Raw genomic sequence first — 18,201 nt, 5'->3', positions numbered from 1 at the left:
CTCTCCCAGCCGGGCTGCCGTAAAGTGCGACGCCGTCGACCTGCTCTGCTGCCCTCCCGCCGCGGGCGGGCGCGAAATGTCGTGAGTCGCATCCGGCTGGTCGACGGCGCGGGAGCGACCGCGGGCGGGTGGAGACCGGCGGCCTCCCATGCTCCGTCGGTGGCGGCGGCGGCGGCGGCGGCGGCGGGCGTCCCTGTCCTTCCCCTCCCCCTTCATGCGGGGCCCGGGCCGGGGCCGCGCCCGAGTGTTCCCCGCCCGTTATGGCCAGGAAGACAGTTAGCAGGAAGAGGAGAGCGGCCGCCCCCGCGTCGGGGCCCGGCGGAGAGCAGGTGGGTTGCGGGGCTTGGCTTCTGCGGAACTACAGCTCCATCGGCCCCGGCTCTGTGCTCCGAGGGTCGCGGGACTACAGGTCCCATGAGCTTCTCGGCGGGTTGTGTTGTCGCCGGGGTACCTTTTCCCATGGCTTCGGGGTAGCAGCTCTCTTCGCTGCCAGCTGGGAGGAGTCCTCCGCGGACTACAGACTCCATCGTTCCCGTTCAAGTGGATGGGATGACTGCAGCGTCCATTGGGCCCCTCGCTCTGCTAAGGACATTCGCGGGAAGGGAGGGGTACTGAACCGTCGTTGCCATCGCTCCCAGCCGGAAGGGCAATCCTACCTAGCCGGGATTACATTGCCCATCGTTCCCATTCGACGGGATGACTACATTCCCCCGTCGCTCCCTCCCCTCTTCTAAGCGTGTCTGGGTCGCAGGAGTGCACGTCCCATGCTCCCCGCGGCCGGTGGTCTTGCAGACCCCCTTCCCCATCGCTCCCAGCCGGGAGGAGGGGGAAATTCAAGTCGGAACTACAGCGCCCATGGCTCCCATTCAAAGGGGTGGGATGACTAGGGCTCCCATCGCTCCTCCCCTCTTCTAACCGCATCTGGGGGTCTCGGAGCTACAGCTTCCATGCACCCCGCGGGGAGGGGCCACCGGCCTCTTTCCCACCACTCCCGGCTGGGACTACAGTCTCCATCGCTCCCTCCTCTCCCCCTAACAGCGATGGGTGGCAATACTGCTCCCTGCGGGCGCTGGTCTTCCAGACCCCTTCCCCATCGCTCCCAGCCTGGAGGGGGAAATCCCAGTCGGCACTACCGCGCCTATTGTTCCCATTCAAGGGGATGACTACAGCCCCCATCACTTCCTCCCCTCTTCCTAACCGCGTTGAGGGGGGGGGGGTCCGCAGGGCTGCAGCTCCCATCCTCCCCCGCAGGCGATGGTCTTCCGAACCCCTTGCCTGCGGCTCCCAGAGGGGACTACAGCGTCCATCGCTCCCATTCAAGGGGATGGAACAACTACAGCCCCCATCATTCCCTTCCTCCTCCTAACCGAGTCTGCGCTCGCAGGGCTGCAGCTCCCATCCTCCCGGCGGGCGGTGATCTTCCGAACCCCTGGCCCATCGCTCCCAGCCTTTCCCATCGCTCGCTGCTGGGGGGTGGGGGATTGGCTCTGGGGTGGTTCCCCTCACTCCTACCAGGGAGGGGGATTCCGCGGACTACAGACTCCATCGCTCCCGTTCAAGTGAATGGGATGACTACAGCGCCCATCGGCCCCTCCCCTCTTCCTAACCGTGTTGGTGGGGGCCGCAGGACTGCGGCTCCCATCCTTCCCGCGGGCGGTGGCCTTCTGGACCCCTTCCCCATCGCTCCCAACCGGGAGAGGGGAATCCCAGCCGAGACTACAGCGCCCATCGCCCGGCGACCCCGTTGGGGGCCGGCGGCGCGGGGTCCGCCGCGGGCGGGTTCGGCGTTCGGAGCCCCGTAACCGACCAGGCGACGATGCTTCGGGGCGGCGGCGGCGGCGGCTGGCGGCGGAGGGAACCGTGCCGGCGGCGGGGATCGAGCGCCCCGGCCCGGGGGAAGGTGGGCGGCCCTTGGAGCCCGGCTCGGCGGGGCTCCTTTTACGGGGAAGGAGTTCTTGCACCGCTCTGGGGCGCCGGGTTAGGGCTGTGGTCGTGTGAATGCCGGTCTTGTCTATTCCGGGTGCCTGGAGGGAGTATGTATGTATGTATGTATGTATGTATGTATGTATGTATGTATGTATGTATGTATTTATTTATTTATTTATTTATTTATTTATTTATTTATTTTATTGAATTTGTATACCGCCCTATTCCCGTAGGACTCAGGGCGGTTTACAGGGCACTTAAAAACCATGAAATACAAAAAAAAAATAAAAACAATTAAAACGATTAAATTCAAGCCCCAAGAGTAAATCTAAAACCCAGTTAAATTAACAACCCCACAGTCTGGACCAGGGGTCTTCATTCAAACTTGGCCCTTTTGTAACTTGTGGACTTCAACTCCCAGAATTCCTCAGCCAGCGTGCCTGGCTGAGGAATTCTGGGAGTTGAAGTCCACAAGTCATAAAAGGGCCAAGTTGGAAGACCCCTGGTCTGGACCAAACAAATCAAACAGAGTAGCAGGAAAGGGTTAACGCCTCTTTTGGTGAGGAGGCGGGGCTAGAAGAGTTGGGCTAATTTAATGAGCTCCTGAGTTAATTATAGCTTAGCTCTGGTTTAGCTCTGCATTGCTCAACCTCGGTGGACTCCAATTCCCCGAATTCCCTGGCCAGCATGGCTGGGTGAGGAATTCTGGGAGTTGAAGTCCATGAGACTTAAAAGTTGCCAAGGTTGGATAGCCCTGCCCTAAAAAAAATGGACTTGGTAAGCAAAGGTGGCTGAGGAATTCTGGGAGTTGGAGTCCATGAGACTTAAAAGTTGTCAAGGTTGGATAGCCCTGCCCTAAAACAAATGGACTTGGTAAGCAAAGGTGGCTGAGGAATTCTGGGAGTTGGAGTCCCCTACTCCATCTGAAAGCTGTCCAAGGTTGAGCAATGCTGGTTTAGCCAAAGCCCTGTTGCAGGAAGCACAGGAGAGTTTGGCTTGATCTAAGCTACAGCCAGCCATCTTGGCTTGGCCCCTTCCATGTTTTATTTTTATTCTTTTTTTTAAAAAAAAAATTCTGTCTGAGTTAATTGAGTATTTTATCTTTTGATATTATTTAGTTTGTATTGTGCCTAGTTTTTGTAAAATTATCTTTTTTTTAATATTGTAAATCGCCCACAGTTACCTTGGGTAAGATGGGTGGCCAATAAATTTAATAATAACTAAATAATAGTAAATAATAAATTAGATGTATATACCGCTCTTCTCATCTAGAGAGACTGAGCAGCTTGCAAACATTAGTTTTAGTTATAAAACATAATAGTTTTAGAGTCAGTTAATTTCTGCACTGGCTTGTTCTGTTATATTTTTATTTATTTTCTGCTATCTATAAGTAGTCCTCGACTTACAACAGTTTGTTTAGTGCCCATTTGGGGTTGCAACGGCCCTGAGAAAAGTGACTTAAGACCATTTTTCACCCTTACGACTCTTGCGGCATCCCCAGGGTCACGTGATCAAAATTTGGACACTTGGCAACTGACGCATATATGTGACAGTTGTAGTGTCCCACTGTCACGCGATCCCCTTTTGCGACCTTTTGAGAAGCAAAGTTAGTGGGGAAGCCAGTTTCACTTCACAACCGTATGACTCTTGACAGCTGCAGTGATTTGCTTAACAACGGTGGCAAGAAAGATCGTAAAAATAATATAATATAATAATATAATAATTTCATTTGTATACCGCCCTTCTCCCGAAGGACTCAGGGCGGTGAGGCAAAATACAGTTAACTCTTGTCTTGCTTAGGAAGAGAAAAAATTGGGCTCAATTGTGGTCGTAACTGGAGGACTATCTATATTTCTGACCTGATCTGATCAACAGGTAGCTCTGGGCAAACTGTTAAAACCATTCAAGAAAACTAGAAAAAAAAGGATAGACTTTTCACTCTTTAAGTTTTTACTTTGGCCTTATAATATGTACAAACCATTTCTATAACAACAAACTTCTCCAATCGATAAAACCCAAGTTTAATTTTCCACCTCAAGCACAGAGTCCAGAAGCGGTTTCCAAGTAAAAACAAAGTCAAGTGATACTCTTTTTTTAAAAATTAAAGCAGTCGATTTAGCCATCTCTGCTTACTCCACCAGTTTTTGCAGCCATTGTGGGAATCAGCTTACCAGCGTTCATTTAGGGACCCCCCCAAAGTTATAACATCACTGGAAAAAGTGGCTTAGGACCATTTTTCACACTTTCGACTGATGCAGCATCCCCATGGTCACGGGATCAAAATTCGGAGGTTTGGCAACTGACTCAGATTTATGACGGTCGCAGCAGTGTCCCAAGATCACGTGATTCCCCTTTTGCGTCCTTCTGACGAGCAGAGTCAATGGGGAAGCCAGGTTCCCTTAACAGCCCTGCGACTAACTTAACGACTGCAGTGATTCACTTAACAACTGTGGCAAGAAAGGTGGTAAAATGGGGTACAGCTCACCTAACGAACGTCTCGCTTAGCAACACAAATTTGGGGCTCCATTGTGGTCGTAAGCTGAGGACTGACTGTATCTTTCCATTTTTGTGCATCGATCCTTCTTGCTGCCGTCAGCACATTATAACATCAGAGTTCCGATTTTTATTTTTCAAGCTTATTGTCCATTAAGGGGACAAATGGATCTCCGGGGGGAGGGGGGGTTCCTGTGGGGCAAATGTACCATAGAGCCTAGAAAGCAGATCTTTCCTCTGGATCTAATCCAGGGGTCTTCAAACTTGGCCCTTTTATGACTTGTGGACTTCAACTCCCAGAATTCCTCAGCCAGCCATGCTGGCTGAGGAATTCTGGGAGTTGAAGTCCACAAGTCATAAAAGGGCCAAGTTTGAAGACCCCTGATCTAATCAAACAGTCCTAACTTCAACCCCATAGAGCAGTTTTTCTCAGCCAACTTTAAGACACGTGGACGTGGACCCAGATTGTTGGGGGCAATAAGCTGACTTTGTAATAATGCCACTGGGGGGGGGGGCGAAAGCCCTAATAAGCAGGCATTTACATAGAATGAAGGCTATGGCTAAGCACATTGATTTGTGCTTTAAATTGTAAGCCGCCCTGAGTCTTCGGAGAAGGGCGGGATATAAATGGGATTAACATGCTGGCTGCGGAATTGTGAGGGTGGAAGCCCACGTGCCTTTAAAATGGCCAAGGTTGAGAAACGCTGCTTAGAGATGTCTTGTCGGTCCTTTTTCCCGCAGTACGGCTGGGACCACTCGGTTCACAAAAGGAAGAGGCTTCCGCCGGTGAAGCGGTCGTTGGTGTGTTACCTGAAAGGGCGCGAGGTGCGACTTTCCAACGAGTCCAGCTACCATCGCTTGTTGCACGCGTACGCAGCTCAGCAGCTGCCCGGTTTGCTGAAGGAAAGAGAATTTCACCTGGGAACTCTTAATAAGGTCTTTGCGTCGCAGTGGTTGAACCACCGGCAAGTGGTGTGCGGGACAAAATGCAATACGGTAAGTGCGCGCTCCCCGGGGGTCGGATGGTATGAAACCTAACGCCCGATGTTAATCCTCCGAGGTGAAGGAGGCAGAAGGGCGAGAGGAAAAATGGTAACATTCTGAAGCTGCGAATTTGTAAATCACTCCGGATTATAGTGGTGGCTGGAGGTGGCTATAGGAATGAGACAGGGATCTGCAAACTTGGCAACTTTTAAGACTTGTGGACTTCGACTCCCAGAATTCCCCAGCCAGCGTGGCTGGCTGAGGAATTCTGACAGTTGAAGTCCACAAGCCTTATACTTGCCAGGATTGAAGACCACTGGATTAAGAGAAGACCCCTCTCTCCCTCTGTGCATCTTGCTCCCTTCCTCCTCCTGTTTTAATTGTAAATTATGGCTCATCACAGCCCACCAGATGTTCAAACAGGATTTGGCAATTTTATCCACGTGTTGAATCCTTCCCAAGGACCTGGATAGGCAGATGCTGATGTTTTGTGATGTTAAAAGGGGTCGTTGCAGGATGTAAACCAGGGGTGTCAAACTCAATTTCACTGAGGGCCGCATCAGCATTGCGGTTTCCCTCAGGGGGCCGGGTGGGTATGGCCAGGGTGGGCGTGGCCTACTGGGTGGGCGTGGCTAGAGTGCGTATGGCCTACTGGGTGGGCATGGCCAGCTCTACATCGTTGGCATCAAGGGTGCCTATGGGGGCCTGGGCAGGAGTGGGACAGATCTGAGGGTCTCTGGCAGGAGGAGGGTCTCTGGGCCAGGGCCAAGGCAGTGGGGGCCGTTCCCTCCCTGTTTCCAGGATGGCTTCGCGGGCCGCATGAAACCATTTTGCGGGCCGCATCCGGCCGCCGGGCCTTGTGTTTGACATGTCTGATGTAAACTGTTGAGTCAAGTTGCCTTTTGCAATTGGCTGGCGGGGATTTTGTCCATGCTGATGGTGCTGTAGCGGTGCTCCAGTTTTGGGATTGCAGCCAAGGTGTCTAGGACTAGTTTATTACCTTTGCTTCCTTTTGCCACAATCGTTCTACTTCTCTTTGCAGTCTTTGCATCTTATGGCCTTCTCCAGTTCTTGCTCTTCTATTCTGCTGTCTCCAGGCACTTGCCGCATCCACTATCCAGACTTTTTGGTCTTGCTTCTCAACAATTGTTAAGTCCGGGGTGTTGTGTGGCAGGTGCTTGCCTGTTTGAATTCTAAGGTCCCAAAGCAATTTAACTTCTTCCATTTTCTATGACTTTCTCTATTTTATGGTCCCACCAGTTCTTGCTTGCTGGCAAATGATATTTCTTGCAGATCCTCCAATGCACCATTGTTGCTACTTTGTCATGCCGCTGCTTGTAGTCAGTCTGGGTGATCGTCTTAGTAGGTGATCCACTGTTTCTTCAGCTTCTTTGCAGAGGTGGCACTTGCTGTCGGTTGCTGTCTTCTCAATTCTGGCTTTGCATGCATTTGTCCTCAAGACTTGGTCTTGTGCAGCCAGTATTAGTCCCTCGGTCTGTTTTTTCACTTTTCTGCTCTTAGGCTATTGGCAGGTCTTGTTACCTGCTTTCCTCTCCATTTTTTAATGGAGAGGCCCTGTAATACTTTGTCTTCCCATTCTTCCATTTTGTTCTTCATTTGGTCTTTCTCGTAAGCCAGTTTGGTCTGCCCAGTAGTCAGTAAGCCTTCCTGATATACTAATTTCAGTGCTTCTTCTTCTCCTCTGCCCTTCAAATATTCTAGCCATGTCCCTTTTCTTTTTCAAATTATGATTTAAATTGATTGCCTGCCCAAATCAAATGGATTCTGGCTTGCTTGAAGTTGGCTTGGTGAGTTGATTAATTTAACCAACTGTGGTTTAACTCTGTAAATTCTTCAGTAGCTCATTTTCTAACCCTTGTATTTTATTTTTTATTTATTTTATTTTAATTCCATTTATATCCCGCCCTTCTCCGAAGACTCAGGGCGGCTTACAAGCTTAGCAGTAGCCTTCATTCTATGTATATGCCTGCTTATTAGGGCTTTCACACACACCCCCAAGCGGCATTATTACAAAGTCAGCTTATAATTGCCCCCAACAATCTGGGTCCTCATTTTACCTACCTCAGAAGGATGGAAGGCTGAGTCAACCTTGAGCCTGGTGGGATGCGAACCTGCACTAATTGCAGGCAGCTGGTGTTACTTAAGGAGGCATTAGCCCACTGCTCCACCAAGGCTCTTTTATTAAAGTGGTAAATGAAATTTGTCTGCCCAGTAATGGACTTTATTTTTTTATTTTTTTTACTTTTTATTAAAAAAATAAGAAGGAGCAGTTCTGAGATTCCTAGTCATAACATGCCTGATTTATTTTAGGTTTAGCATTTGTTGTGAAGCCAGCTGTTGCAGTTGGGAAGCATGATTAATGATTAATCACAGTATATGTGCTGTCTGGGTCTCATGTAGGCTGGGGACATTTGGTTTCTACATTGTGTGCTTGTGTGTGTGTGAGAGAAAGAGAGAGAGACTGTTCTGCAAAGCTGACAACTATTGCCTTGTTTTAGTAATGTCGCAATGGTGTTTACAGGTAATCCTCAACTTATGACCACAATTGAGCCCAACATTTTGGTTGCTAAGTGAGAGTTGTTAAGTGATTTTGCCACATTTTAGGACTTTTTTTGCCATAGTTAAGTTAGTCACAAGGTTCTTAAGTGAATCTGGCTTCCCCATTGACTTCGTTTGTCAGGAGGTTGCCAAAGTTATCACCTGATCCCAGGACACTGTAGCCGTCATACAGATGAACCGGATGCCAAAGATCTGAATTTTGATCACGTGACCCTGGGGACGCTGCAACAATTGCAAGTGTGAAAAAGGGTCGTAATTCACTTTTTCCCCCCCCCACTGCCATTGTAGCTTTGGTCACTGAATGAATGGTTGTAAGTCAAGGACTACCTGTACTACTTTGGCCTAAAATTATACCGATTATAAAGTCTTTTATAGTCCTTGACTTAACAACCGTCTGTTTAGTGACTGTTCAAAGTTGCAACGGCACTGAAAAAAGCAACCTGTGACCCTTTTTCACAGGTACGACCCTCACAGCATCCCCAGGGTCACGTGATCAAAATCCAGACGCTCGGCCACTGACTCGTATTTATGACGGTCGCAGTGTCCCGGGGTCATGTGAATCCCCTCTTGCGACCTCCTGACAAGTAAGGTCCAGGGGGAAGCACAGGTCCACTGAACGACCGTGTTACTCACTTAACCACCACAATCATTCGCTTAACCACTGTGTCAAGAAAGGTTGTAAAATGGGGCAAGTCTCACTTAACAACTGCCTCGCTTAGCAACAACAATTTTGGGCTCAACTGTGGCTGTAATTTGAGGACTTCCTGTACGCCAGATATAGCCCAAGTGAATGAATATAAGTCAAGGAGTACCTGCAATTGCGGCGTCTGAGCAACTTGTCCGAAAGGGGGGGGGGCAGAAGCCTTGCAGAATTGTCCTTACTTTGCCACCCCGTCCTGGTTGTTTTTGCAATTCCTCTCTTTCTGCATCTTGCTTGCGTCGTCGTAGAGGAGCTCAGATGAATTGGTCTGCCCTGTAAACACAACAGGTGTGTTCCTTCTTGTTGACTGTTCCTGAGCAGGGCTGGAGAAAATGCAGCTTAACAGGTTCGGGCTGTATGAAGCTTAAGTTTTTATGGTGCCTTGTTGACTACAACACCTGACTTGTTGTTATTGACTTCCTTTAGAACAATCGGAAACGTCCATCTGGGTTTCTGCCTCAGGGTGCTTAAACATAGGTTGGGCGCTCCTGAATTTCATTTGCTGTATTTTGTACATGAATAATGTGGTTTCTTGGGAGACGATGCGCACCGTGCAGAAGTGGGCACCATCATCCTTATAACGCACGAAGGGGAAAGCTGTACCTACCTTAGAACAGGGGTGGGCAATTAATTTCCCCATTATATACTAGTGGCTTGCCCTGTTATTGCTGGCAGGGAGTATTCTTGGTGAAGAGCAGCCCCACTCCCTTCTAGCATTGATGGTCTTACCTAGTTGGGTAGTGAAACGTCTGCAAGAAAACAAGCTCAGAGGGCACCAAGGACCCCACAGTTGTCACCCTCCTCTTCCTCCTCCACTCTACAAACCCCTTTCCCGTCAAGCCCTGATGATGTTACCTAGTTGGGATGTGAAAGGTCTGCAAGAAAACCACCAAGCTCAGAGGGCACCAAGGATCCCTCAATCTTCCTCCTCCACTCCGCAAACTCCTCTCCTTTCTAGTTGGGTCATGAAATGTCTGCGAGAAAACCACCAAGCTCAGAGAGCACCAAGGACCCCTCAATCCTCCTCCTCTTCCTCCCCTCCTTCGCCCTCCTCCCTCATAGCACTGATGACATTACCTAGTTGGGTCATGAAACGTCTGCGAGAAAACCACCCAGCGCAGAGAGCACCAAGGATCCCTCAATCCTCCTCCTCTTCCTCCTCCTCTTCCTCCCCTCCTTCGCCCTCCTCCCTTATAGCACTGATGACATTACCTAGTTGGGTCATGAAACGTCTGCGAGAAAACCACCCAGCGCAGAGAGCACCAAGGATCCCTCAATCTTCCTCCTCCACTCTGCAAATTCCTCTCCATTCTAGCACTGATGACATTACCTAGTTGGGTCATGAAACGTCTGCGAGAAAACCACCCAGCTCATAAAGCACCAAGGACCTCATAGTCGCCCCCCCTTCTCCTCTATATTAGAAGATTTCTAACGTATAATATCTTCTCAGAATATTCTCCTCTCTGCAAACCCCTCCCTTCTAGCATTGATGATGTTACTTAGTTACGGCATAAAACTGCCAGAAAACCACCCAGCTCAGAGAGTGTTAAGGACCCCACTATTCAACCCTGAGCTACGAAAAGACCCTGTCTTTCTTCTTTTTTCATGTAGCTCTCTTAACATATAACCTCTACCTGACACGTTCCACTCTCTGTGTCTTGCAGTTGTTCGTCGTTGATGTCCAGACTGGGCAGATCACCAAGATTCCCATCCTGAAGGATCGGGAACCCCACATAGTCAACCAGCAGGGCTGCGGCATTCATGCCATCGAACTCAACCCTTCCAGAACCCTCTTGGCCACCGGAGGGGACAACCCAAACAGCCTTGCAGTTTATCGCCTGCCGACCCTTGATCCCGTCTGTGTGGGAGACGTAAGTTTCTGCAAACGGCAACGGTGGGACAGGTTTGATATTAGCTGTCAGAGGTTAGATAGTCCTCGAGTTACGACAGTGTGTTTAGCGACCGTTCGAAGTCACAACGGCGCTGAAAAAAAGTGACCTTGGACCGTGTTTCGCACTTAATGACCTTTGCTGCACCCCCCCCCCCCGGGTCATGTGATGAAAATTTGGTTGCTTGGCAACAGGCCCACATTTATGAAGGTCGCTGCGTCCCGAGGTCACGTGATTTCCCCCTTTGTGACCTTCTGACCAGCAAAGTCAATGCGGAAGCTGGATTCACTTAACCGGGTCACTAACTCATCGACTGCAGGGATGCCCTTAAACAAGGGAGGCAAGTCGATGAAGCAGGGCAAAATTCCCGTAACCCGTACCTCACTTAACAACAGAAATTTGGGGCTCGGCTGTGATCATAAGTCGAGGACTATTCTCCTGCCAACTTAAGTAACTTGTCGGTTAAAATCCTTCCAAATTGTTGAGGCATTGAAAGGTAATGGATTGAGTCAGCTTCCTCTCTTTTGGATTCTGCAGTTGGTCCTCGATTTATACAAGTTCATTTAGTGACTGCTCAAAGTCACAACAGCACTGAAAAAAGTGACCCACGATCATTTTTCATACTTACGACCGTTGCAGCGTCCTTCCCCCCCCCCATAGTCACGTGATCATAATTTGGGTGCTTGGCATGTGACGTGTGTTTGTGACAATAGCACTGCCCCCCCAGGTCACGTGATCACCGTTTGTGACCTTCCCAGCCAGCTTCCGACAAGCAAAGCCAATGGGGGAAGCCGGATTCGCGTAATGACCATGTGATTCACTTAACAACCGCAGTGATTTGTTTAACAACCAGTGCCAGAAAAGGTCGTAAAATCAGATGTGACTCACTTAACTAATGCCTTGCTTAGCAACGGAAATTCTGGTCCCAACTGTTGTAAGTCGAGGACTGCCTGTGCTCAAGTACTGTAAAAATAATGTTAAAATTTCCTCAACGGTCGAACTGACAGCATTACAGAAACCTGATTTTTTATTTTTTGCCTCCCATGTTATTCTTTCTTTCTTTCCCTTTTTTAGGATGGGCACAAAGATTGGATATTTTCTATTGCATGGATCAGTGATACGATGGCTGTTTCGGGTAACACTCAAACTTTTATTTTTTCAAATCATAATTTTTATAGGAGATGTGTTTGGATTTATTCATTGCAGCCAGTTCTAAGCAAAAAGATTGAATAAAAATATTGCAACCTTCTCTATCAGAGGTCTCCAACTGTGGCAACTTTAAGACTTCTGAAATTTTGGGAGTTGAACTCCAGAAGTTGTCAAGTTGCCACGGTTGGAGACTCCTGTTTTCCCCCATATATATATATATATATATATATATATATATATATATATATATATATATATATATATATATATATATATATATATATATATATATATATATATATATATATATATATATATATATATATATATATATATATATATATATATATATATATATATATATATATATATATATATATATATATATATATATATATATATATATATTTATTTATGTGTGTGTGTTTGTGTGTATGTGTATATATACATATATGTGTATAAAAGAAAAACAAGTATAATGGAGTCTACAAATAATTAAAAGAGCATAGTTACTAAAATAAACCCCAATAAAATACTTTAAAAGAAGTTTCAGTCCTAAGAAATTATGCAGTGTATCGTACAAATAGTTGCATAGAACGGAACAACTTATTTTTCAGTCCCTGTCTGAGAATAATAGCATTAAATAAATGCCTGGAACTTCCTTCAAGTCAGGGTGTATAAAGGTCTATCCTTATATACAGTATTGAGGGAACTATATGCTGGTAATGACCTATAAAGCTCTAAATGGCTTGGGTCCGGATTATCTAAGGGAACACCTGCTGCCGGCATCAACTTCCCATCGTCCTGTGCGCTCCCACAGGGAGGGCCTTCTTAGGGTACCGCCGGTTAAGGAATGCCGGCGGGTTATCCCCAGGGGAAGGGCGTTTTCTGTGGGCGCGCCGGCCTTTTGGAACCAGCTTCCCACGGAGCTTAGGACCGCCCCCGACCTTTGCTCATTTCGTAGGGACTTGAAAACTTGGTTTTTTGAGTTGTCTGGCCCAGACTGAGGGGTTTTAATTTTTAATTAATGGGGTTTTAGTTAAGTTCAGGGATTAATTTAATCTTAGTTTTAATCGTTTTTAATTGTATATGAAACTAAGAACTGCCCTCTGGGTGAGATTCAAGGTGCTGGTGATGACCTATAAAGCCCTAAATGGCATGGGTCCGGATTATCTTAGGGACCACCTGCTGCCAGCATCGTCCCATCGTCCTGTGCACTCCCACAGGGAGGGCCTCCTTAGGGTACCGCCGGTCAGTGAGTGCTGGCAGGTGATCCCCAGGGGAAGGGCGTTCTCTGTGGGCGCGCCTGCCCTGTGGAACTATCTGCCTGTGGAACTCCGGACCGCCCCCGACCTTCTTTCGTTTCGCCGGGACCTAAAAACTTGGTTATTTGATTTATCTGGCCTGGAGTGAGGGGTTTGAATTTTTGAACTTTTTAAATTTTTAAACTTTGGGCTACTAATTGTTATTTAATCTTATTTTAATTCTATTTCAACTCTTATTTTGTCTTTTAACTTTGCCCTGTAAACCGCCCTGAGTCCTTCGGGAATAGGGCGGTATATAAAACTAATAAAATAAAATAAATAAAACAAATAAATATAGCTTTTAGCATTTCTCCTTTAAATGCCGCTCAGTGTCTGCAGAGCAGGAAAGCTGGATGCCCCCCCCTCTGTACAGTATTGTACCATCTCATTCGCTTCCTTTTCTCTTTTTGATGTCCTGATGTGGCATTTTCAAACGGCCAGGGACTGATGAATCAGGACATACGGCTGGCCTCTTTAGGTATTGATTTATTAAATTTACAGTATGTCTCCCATCTCCCTCTTAAGTGATTCTGGGAGGTTGGCAAGCCTAAGAAAAACAAAGAGGTACACACATAGCAGCATTGTTCTTTTTAACCATTCAGCTGTGTGACGTTACAGGCAAGTGCTCTCGATGGATTAAATATTAAACAGAAATTAAGTACTGTATACAGGCAGTCCTCGACGTACGACCACAATTGAGCCCCACATTTCTGTTGCTAAGCAAGTTCAGTTGTTAAGTGAGCCGTGCGCCCCATTTTACAGCCTTTCTTGTGGCACTTGTTCAGTGAATCCCCGCAGTTTTTAAGCGAGGAATGCGGTTTGTGAAGTGAAACTTGACTTCTCCTGTTGACTGCTTGTCGGAAGCCAGCTGGGAAAGTTACAAAGGGGTGATCACATGACCCCAGGACTGTGCAACTGACATATAAATTACATGCCAGTGGCCAAGGGTTCACATTTTGATCAGGCTACCATGGGGATGCTGCAACAGTTGTAAACGTGAAAACCGGTCATAAGTCACTTTTTCCCAGTGGTGGTGTAACTTTGAAGGGTCACTAAATCAGGGGTCTTCAAACTTGGCCCTTTTCTGACTTTTGTGGACTTCAACTTCCAGAATTCCTCAGCCAGGCATGGCTGGCTGAGGAATTCTGGGAGTTGAAGTCCACAAGTCAGAAAAGGGCCAAGTTTGAAGACCCCTACCCTAAATGAACGGCTGTAAGTCGAGGACTTCCTGTAATTAGAATTGCAGTCTGGGGTGCTGATCTGCAGAGAGCAGGATTCATATTGCCTGGTTTAGTTTCTCTCACCCGGTAGCAGCCACTGGGCCTGCGGCAACTCACCATAGCCAACTCGCCGTGACCACTTAAGCTCCCTGCCAGCCTGCTTGCGACCCACCTGGGCCTTGAAACTTCCTGCCTGCTTCTGCACGGACTGTGGGTATTGTAAACCAGGCAGAAGTTGCAAGAGAAGGAGGAAATTAGAAGAGAATGTTGGTAGCGCAGGGTGACGTGGGCTTGGTGGTTTCCTTGCAGATGTTTTACTACCTAACATCATCAGTGCTAGAAGGGAGTAGGATTTGTGTAAAGGAGGAGGAGAGGAAGGGGGAGGACTGCGGGGTTCTTGGTGTTCTCTGAGCTTGGGCGTTTTCTTGCAGACAACTAAGTAATAAGCATTTGCCCAGGTTCGCCTATTGCGCCAGTTACGCCCTTATCTGGACCGAGATGCCCTACGTACGGTCACTCACGCACTCGTTACCTCCCGTATAGATTACTGCAATGCTCTCTACATGGGGCTGCCCTTGAAGACCACCCGGAGGCTCCAGCTGGTGCAGAATGCGGCCGCGCGGGTAGTGATGGGAGCATCCCGATACTCCCATATTACACCCCTCCTGCGTGAGCCGCATTGGTTACCGGTTGCCCTCCGGGTGAGATTTAAGGTGCTGGTAATTACCTTTAAAGCCCTACATGGCCTAGGCCCGGGATATTTGCAGGACCGTCTGCTGCCGGGAACGACTTCCCATCGCCCAGTGCGCTCACACAGAGAAGGCCTCCTCAGGGTGCCGTCGGCTAGACAATGTCGGCTGGTGACCCCCAGGGGGAGGGCCTTCTCTGTGGGAGCGCCAGCCCTGTGGAACCAACTCCCTCTTGAGCTCCGGATGGCCCCGGATCTCCGGTCCTTTCGCCGCGGCCTTAAAACATTCCTTTTTCATCAGGCTGACCTGGACTGACGACAGGGATTTTTAAAATGTTTTTTAATTTTTAATTTATTAATTTTAATTTATTTTATTGGGGCTGTTAATTTAATTCTTTTTAACTTTTGTATCGCTGTATTTTATTGTTGTTAGCCGCCCTGAGTCCTTCGGGAGATAGGGCGGCATATAAGTCCCAAAAATAAATAAATAAATATCATCCATGCTACAAGTGAGAGGATCTTGGCCTCTAGGACTGGCGATGTTACCCAGCTGGGTCATGAAACATCTGCACGAAAATCACCAAGCTCAGAGAGCACCACCTCCTCCTCCTAATCCCCCCTCCTTCCCCCACTCTCCCATCTCCACTCTGCAAACCCCGCTCCCTCCTAGCTCTGATGATGTTACCTAGTTGGGTAATGAAACGTCTGCAAGAAAACTACCAGGCTCAGAGAGCACTGAGGACCCCAACAGAAGGAGGAGAAATTATGACCCACAACCCTCGCTTAACGACAGTAGCGGGGACTGGTGGGGATTGTTGTCATTAAGCGATGCGGTCACACGACGTCACACTTCACACCTGCACTTCACCCTTGCTTAGCAACAGAAATTCCTGCCCCAATGGCCGCCTTAGCTGAAGGACTCCATGTGAAACGATGGGACTGGAGAATCAAAACTTTGACAAATCTACACCAGTTTGGTTATGGAACTTGTTCCCTTGTTAGCACTATAGGAAACCGGTCGTTTTGCTTGGTGAGGCCCTTTTTCTCAGGAGTTTATAATCATATTTCTGGTTTATCCAGAGGTGAAAACATGTTATGCCAAGCATATCGTATTTGTACTTTTATACTACTCTATTCGTGCTATAGGCAGGTTTTGTACAGTTTTATCCTTTCTAACATTCTAAGCCATCCAGAGTTACTCTGTGGTAAGACATATGGCCTAAATAATAATAATAATAATAATAATAATAATAATAATAATAATAATAATAATAATAATAATAATAATAATAATAATAATAATAATAAATAATGTTGGAAGGGACCTTGGAGGTCATCTAGTCAAACCCCCTGTTCAGGCAGGAAACCCTATACCATTTCAGACAAATGGCTGTCCAGTCTCTTCTTAAAAAACCTCCAGTGTTGGAGCATTCACCACCTCTGGAGGCAGGTTGTTCCACTGGTTAATTGTTCTAACTGTCAGGAAGTTTCCTCCTTAGTTCCAGGTTGCTTCTCTCCTTGGTTAGTTTCCATCCATTGCTTCTTGGCCTGCCTTCAGGCGCTTTGGAGAATAGCTTGACTCCCTCTTCTTTAATGTATAAACAATGTATAAACAAAAATTGCCCCCTCTTGGACCTGTGTTCGATGCGTGCTTGAACGTCCTTCTTTCTGGTAGGTTCCCGAGATGGTTCAATGGGCCTCTGGGAAGTGACGGATGAAGTCTTGGCCAGGAGCGACGCACGGCGCAATCTGTCGCAAGTCCCCGTCTACGCGCACATCACCCACCGGGCTTTGAAGGACATTCCCAAGGAGAACACCAACCCAGCCAACTGCAAGGTCCGGGCGCTGGCTTTCAACCACAAGAACAAGGTTAGGAAAAAAAATGAAGAAATTCAACTGGAGATATTTTGACTTACTGGTCCTCGAACGTACAACCGTTCGTTTAGTCCGTCGACAGTTATCCTGGCTCAGTGTCCTGCTAAGCCATAAACCCTCATTGACACATGAGAGTGGCTACATTCATGTGGTGCTAAGCCAAAACCAAGTGATCTGGTGATTTCTGCAATACAGGCAGCCCTTGACTTACAACCATTTGTTTAGTGACCGTTCGCAGTTATAACGGCAGTGAGAACAAAGGGACTGATGACCGTTTTTCGCCCTTAATGATTGTTGCGGCATCCCCCATGGTCACCTGATCAAAATTCAGACACTTGACAACTGACTCATATTTATGACGGTTGCAGTGTCCCAGGATCACGTGATCCCCTTCTGTGACTTTCCCAGCCGGCTTCCGATAAGCAAGTCAATGGGGGGCCGCCAGATTTTGTTTCATGACCTCATGGGGACCGCCAGATTCACAGTCACAACTGTGTGACTAGCTCAGCCACTGCAGCAGTTCGCTCAAGGACTGTGGTAAGAAAGGTCGTAAAATGGGGGAAAAGCTCACGTAACTGTCTCACTTAGCAGCGGAAACTTTAGGCTCAGTTGTGGTCGTAAGTCGAGGAGTCCCTGCATGTGAACTCAAGCTCTGTTTTCCGAGAAACAAAATGGCTAATTATTAGTGGTGCAAGCAGAAACTTTCCTGTCCCAGCCGCGTGAAGGGTTAATGTTTTTCTCTTCCAGGAACTGGGAGCTGTTTCTCTGGATGGGTATTTCCACCTCTGGAAAGCGGAACACATGCTGTCAAAGGTGAGTTCTTCCACACCTGTGCAGAGAAGTGAAATTTAAACTAGAATTTCCTGGTTTAGGCCTAAGGGAGAACTTTGGCTTTGTACTGGGTTGTGCTGACTCTTAAATGCACGGGCCTAGCACCGTGGTGGCGAACCTATGGCACGGGTGCCACAGGTGGCACGCAGAGCCCTCTCTGTGGGCGCGCGGGCGCCGTCGCCCCGGTGCTTGGCCTTCAGCTGGGTTTTATAAAATCTTTTCGCTTTAGGCCTCCACCGCCGTGTACAAAAAAAAAAGGTTCAATCAAATCAATTTCAAGTTCTTGTGAGGAAAAAAAACCTCTGACAAAGTTGGAGTTGATTGATTGAACTTTTTAGTCCCAGCCAGTCTGCCGTTACCACCGCAGCCATGACCACCCAATGGGCCACACCCACCCAAAGGGCCATACCCACCCAGCACCCGATGATACATAAGTGGGTTTGGGGTTGCAGTTTGGGCACTGGGTCTCTAAAAAGTTCGCCATCACTGCCCTAGCATTTCTTGGCGACTTGGCTGAAAAGTTACTAAGAGAATTCAAGCTCTTTTCTTAGCTTCTTCTGGA

The 18,201-nt window shown here is 47.9% G+C and overlaps 1 protein-coding gene across 1 annotated transcript in view; it reads left to right on the top strand.

The window, feature by feature from the left end:
- Positions 1 to 169: 169 nt before the first annotated feature.
- LOC308661406 (DDB1- and CUL4-associated factor 12-like) overlaps positions 170 to 18,201 on the top strand; it is a gene marked incomplete at its 3' end in the record, with an annotated part of 19,769 nt that continues 1,737 nt past the window's right edge. The window contains exons 1-6 of the mRNA XM_081316328.1: positions 170 to 329; positions 5,161 to 5,415; positions 10,348 to 10,554; positions 11,647 to 11,707; positions 16,609 to 16,802; positions 17,556 to 17,621. Coding sequence (XP_081172454.1) covers positions 261 to 329; positions 5,161 to 5,415; positions 10,348 to 10,554; positions 11,647 to 11,707; positions 16,609 to 16,802; positions 17,556 to 17,621 — 852 coding nt within the window. The 5' untranslated portion in view covers positions 170 to 260. The remainder of the gene's footprint in view (positions 330 to 5,160; positions 5,416 to 10,347; positions 10,555 to 11,646; positions 11,708 to 16,608; positions 16,803 to 17,555; positions 17,622 to 18,201) is intronic.

Source organism: Vipera berus (assembly GCF_964194415.1).
Source record: "Vipera berus genome assembly, chromosome: 2".
Taxonomy (NCBI): domain Eukaryota; kingdom Metazoa; phylum Chordata; class Lepidosauria; order Squamata; family Viperidae; genus Vipera; species Vipera berus.
This window is presented reverse-complemented; position numbering and strand designations above follow the sequence as displayed.